The 5,507-nt window shown below is 34.5% G+C and overlaps 1 protein-coding gene across 2 annotated transcripts in view; it reads left to right on the top strand.

Annotated features, from left to right (window-relative positions):
- The window catches only part of LOC103506428, a 35,586-nt gene that overhangs the window by 21,396 nt on the left and 8,683 nt on the right, over positions 1-5,507 (top strand). For both annotated transcript variants that reach the window (XR_003390708.1, XM_026821497.1), the window contains exon 4: positions 3,815-4,021. Coding sequence is in view for 1 of the 2 variants with exons in the window: in XM_026821497.1 (XP_026677298.1) it covers positions 3,815-4,021 (207 nt within the window). In the remaining variant the exon portion in view is untranslated. The remainder of the gene's footprint in view (positions 1-3,814; positions 4,022-5,507) is intronic.

The following is a 5,507-nucleotide window of genomic DNA, read 5'->3' as shown; positions in this document are numbered from 1 at the left end:
CGATCCATCTCTGTCTTCAGCCTCACAGCTCACCATTCTTCACACTAGAGACTGATACTACTCGCCCACCCCACCCCCAAGCTTAGGGTGACAACAGAAAAAAATGTATTAAAATAGTAAATTTTTATAAAAAACCTATCAGTATCAATGAAAAAAAGTATTAAAATCAACTTTTTTTTTTATATATATATTTTATTTTATTGTATTTTTATACTTTGTACTAAAACTATTCTACTATTAAAATTTTCAACCAATCCGGAATCCTGGTCACGATGCCACACATCCCTATCGTTAGGGCGTCCGAAAACTTAGGGCGCCCTAGAGTGCGCTCTACACTGGTTAAGGCGCACCCTAAAACGCCCTAAATGGATGTTCATAATGGGCGCCTTACGGCGTCAAGATTGTGACTTTCATATTGTATCCATGAGCCATGAGGTATTACCCATCTTGTGGGATGGGTTGGGTGTTGTAATGGTCAAATAGTTTGCCATATGTTCCTTTACTTTATATAGTTGTAATAGTTGAGAAAGTTCAGACCCTTTTAAAGTTTAAATACATAATGGTATTGCTTTGTAATTTTGACTTGTCGGTCGGATCAATCGAATCAACCATCACGCAGACGGAACATTCGCGATCCGGCGCCCAAGCTAAGGGCGGGCCCCGCCTAAAATAGGACTACCCTATTACAAGCAAGAGCCTTGCCGACCGAAAGGAGGATAGGACAGTAGGAAGAGATAAGCTAAAGCCCTGCTATTCTGGGATCGTCAATGTCAAAGGAGACATTTTGGAGAAAATAGGACAGTTGGAAGAGATATGCTATAGCCCTGCTATTCTGACATCGTCTATAGTCAAAGGAGACTAAAGTCACTGTTTCTTGTCTATAATGTCTCTAGAACGTAGACAAAACGAGGATTCACCCCATAATGGATTATGTCCCATGTAGGATAGAAATCTCATTCAGATGATAGTCTGATGTACGTGTCATATCGGTGGGTTACGGCATACAATGTTATCATATCTTACATACAAGTAGAGCGGGCTTATACTAGTCTTCAGGGAAATGGGTTTGTAAGAATTACTACAGTAATATATAATAAATTAAAAAAGTGAGGCCTTTACTAGCCCTTGAATGGTTTTGAATGGGTTACTACAATAATGCCATAAAAAGTGAGCCTTTACAAGCCCTTGAATGGTTTTGAATGGGTTACTACAATAATACCATAAAAAGTGAGCCTTTACAAGCCTTGAATGGTTTTGAATAGGGTACTACAATAATGCCATAAAAGTGATCCTTTACCAGCCTTGAATGATTTTGAATGGGGTTACTAACAATGATACCGTAAAAATTGAGCCCTTTACTGGGTTTGAATGATTTTGAATGTATTACTACAATAATACCACAAAAGAGTGAGCCTTTGGTGGGCTTGAATGGATTTTGAATTGGGGTTTCTATAAATGATACCACAAAAAGTGAGTCTTTATTGGGGTTTTGAGTGTTTGGAATGGTTTTACTACAATGATACGGATAACAGAAACATGAAACAACGCGATGCGAGGTATGCAGTATAATACGATTCAAAGACGTTTTTTCAATACTCATAGGGGTAGGTTTCTTTATGGTGGAAGCACCGTATTTTTTATGGCGGCGGTTAAGGTAAGGAGGGTTTTATTTAGTTCACGGGTGTTTTTTATTATGTTTTTAGGGATTTTACTAATAATAAAACCTGAAAGACTCTTGTTAATGCCTCTACTATAAACTTTTTTTAGCAGTAGCAAGAAACGATATTAAAGCATTGAATACACGAATGTCATGAACGTTCACGTTTCGAAAATTTTAATTTATTACTATAACAAGTCAGAAATTACAATACTTATGGTGACTCTATTCTTTCTTCGAAAAAATATACCTCCGGTCACATAGACAATCCTCTTCGTGCAGCAGATACGCTTACATCGTCTTCAATAGTCGTTCTTTACTAACACATAGCGTTACTATATGTCTATTAAGGCTATTGTCCTGAATTAGTTTAAAGATCAAGACATTATAAAGGATGGACTTTAAAGTGATATAAATGACTGCATCTACTAAACACAAGGCATTATCTTCCTTTTGGCATTGCCATGCTGCTTAATAGACGTTTTGTACCCTATAATTTTTCATAAATGTATGTCTCTTAGCACGAAAATCTGTTAAATTTCTACTAACTACGATATAAAACGCCAATTGAAACACGCTACACTCCTTAACCGCAAATAAGTCGATTACATAAACCCTTAATGAATTTTTTAGAGTAATTATAATTCACCAGCTAGACCTTAATTGTTACACTATTGTCCCCTTAAATTAATTCAAATATCTTTTTCAATTTTTTATTTTTATATTTATATAGAATAAATTTCTTGAATTATAAACGTCTTTAACTAGGTAATTGTCATGAATAGACTACATAATTTTCTTTTTATACCTTTTTAATCTACCCGTATCAAGCTAACGCGCCAACCTTAATAACTTCTATCTAGTATAATACATTGATTTTGTTGTAGTGTCAAATACGCGCCCAACAAACCAGGTTTTTAATGGCCAAATGATTTATATCTACATCGATGAAAGTTTAAGATAGTTTATTTATATATTATAATAAAAAAGTTATCCGACCGTAAAAAACGTTATATCCAAGTTAGACTAATAAGTTTGTCCCCATTAAGAAATACCTACGTAAACGACTAATAAGCATTAGTTACCGTAACATAAGACCTTTTTCTAGTCCTTTTTGTAATAGAAACTTACCGGAAATACCAATCCTCCCACCATATACATAGTACAAAACTTCCTTATTAATCAACTCGAGCGATAATTTAGAATTTTTCCCCTAAAAATCAGTCTTTTATCAAATTTAAGGCTGAAGGGGCCCTTTGGGGGCCTTGAAAATATGGAAAGGCACACCTACCACTCACGAGAAAAAAAATGAGCCATCAACCATCAAAATCGGTGCAGTGGTTTAGGCTGTAGAGCGGTCAACGTCAAAGAAGAAGCGGAAGCGGAAGCGGCAGCAGCAGCAGAAAATGATGAAAAATTTGACGTTTTTCAAAGTCAAATATCTCCGGCTAAACTTAACCGATTTTGATGACTTTTTTTTTCAACTTGGTCTACTTTCATGCCCCAACACACACACGCAATCCGTTTTCTTCCATCATTTGTAGTTGTCTGTCTACAACTACCTGAAAACGGCTACTTTCCCTGTCGCGTATAATATCTCTAGTAGCGCGGTCAAACTTTCTTGACTTGGCGGGGCGGAGCGCTACCGCGCTCCTTAATAATAATGTTTTATTGACGGGACGAACCCAGTATACATATTTGAACAATATACACAATACACAAAGAAGACATAAATAAAAATTTTAAATTTGAAAAATACAAGAGAAAATACAGAGTTACATAATAAACATATAAAAAAGGTCTAGAATTGAAAGATGAGGTACTATTAGCTACCTCAATAAGACAGCTCTCAAGTTACAAACCCGTAACAATCTCATTCAGAAGCTGACCAATACTTCCTGGGGAGCGCATGCTGATGTCCTTCGAACTTCTGCTCTGGCACTTGTTTACTCCACTGCTGAGTATTGTTCTCCTACATCCCTGTTCCTAACATAAATAAAAACTACATAAGTAGGTATTACGTAAAAATTGAACAAAAATACATGATTTGGCTTTTTTTCTGGCAGTGCAAGTAGTCCTAAATATTAATAGAAGCGGCACAAGGGATCAACGGACCGCCTGAACCATAACACCTCATACAAGTTTTCATTATTTCAGCTCCGGAAGCTCGGTGGTCGCAAGAGGAAAGGAGAAGATTTAATAGTGAAAGATGTAGATGGTAACAGTCTAGTTTCGGACTCGCAACAGTGGCTGACCAAACAGTTAAGCACAGAGACAACGTACCGACCCAGTCATAACAGCAAACATGATGGTCCCACCTCACAGCAAAAACGCAAACACCAGATCACTTATTTGGCTTTCCAGGTACATATTATTAGATTTTCTCAATTATTTTGCAATCCTGTTTCTGTTTCTGTTTGTATTTGTATTTGTATTTTATTTAATAATAATAATAATAATAATAATAATAATAATAATAATAATAATAATAATAATAATAATAATAATAATAATAATAATAATAATAATAATTTAATAGGGCGACAATGAATGGACAGAGAGGACCGTGGTCTGTCTGAAATGGAGTTAGTAATACTGCATTGGAATGGTCCTGGATCAGTGAATTGGTTCATGTGGTCCTGGATCAGTGACGTAGACGGGGTGTGTTAAGATGACTGAGTGTAAGCTCGTTGACTATGGGTGAGGAGTCTTGAAGCTCAACATCAAAAGGCTGGATCCAGGGATGAGGATGAAGACTGTCAATGGCTGGAGTCGACTGAGAGTTTCGAGGTCCTGAGGTCCATTGGACTTAGGGAGCTTGCCTCTCTTTTTGTCTTGTTTGCGCTGCCCCAACAGCGCCCGCGCCCTCCTTGGAGCCCTCCGGTGATCTCTATCTTCTGGTTGATTTAAACCAACGAGACGATCCGACGGATCACCTAACCACCACTGAATAGAAGCCTGGTCCCCTTCACATAGTACTCACAAATGAAAGCTAATTAAATCTTAACCATTATTAATTAATGGGAGGACTAGTTGTTCAGCATAGGACCGGGTTGGCCTTTAAGTTGGTTGTAAGAAGTTAAAAGGTAGTCGGATAAAGAGAGGTATTTTAAACATTTAGAGACAGAAAGGTTTATTTTCTGTTAAGTATTACAAGTGAAACTTGATTTGAGGTATAACACCATATTAATGTTATTAATAGTAATAGTAAATAGTAATAGTTAATAGTAATAGTAATAGTAATAGTAATAGTAAATAGTAATAGTTAATAGTAATAGTAATAGTAATAGTATATGTAATAGTAATAGTAGATAGTAATAGTAATAGTAAATAGTATTAGTAATAGTAATAGTAATCCAGGTCAATAGTAATAGTAATAGTAATAGTACCATAAGTTAATAGTAATAGTAATAAGTAATAGTAATAGTAATAGTAATAGTAATAGTAATAGTAATAGTATAGTAATAGGTAAATAGTAATAGTAATAGGTACATAGAATAGGTTAATAGTATATAGTAATAGTAACTAGTAATAGTACATAGTAATAGTAATAGTATAGTAATAGTAATAGTAATAGTATATAGTAATAGTAATAGTAATAGTAAATAGTAATAGTAATAGTAATAGTAAATAAGTAATAGTAATAGTAATAGTAATAGTAATAGTAATAGTAATAGTAATAGTAAATAGTAATAGTAATAGTAAATAGTACAATAGTAATAGTAATAGTAATAGTAATAGTAATAGTAATAGTACATAGTAATAGTAAATAGTAAGTAATAGTAGTATATAGTAATAGTAATAGTAATAGTAATAGTAATAGTAATAGTAATAGTAATAATAATAATAA

Source organism: Diaphorina citri, unplaced genomic scaffold, assembly GCF_000475195.1.
Source record: "Diaphorina citri unplaced genomic scaffold, Diaci psyllid genome assembly version 1.1 scaffold235, whole genome shotgun sequence".
Classification (NCBI taxonomy): domain Eukaryota; kingdom Metazoa; phylum Arthropoda; class Insecta; order Hemiptera; family Psyllidae; genus Diaphorina; species Diaphorina citri.
The sequence above is the reverse complement of the archived record's forward strand: the minus strand, read 5'-3'. Positions and strand labels throughout refer to the sequence as shown.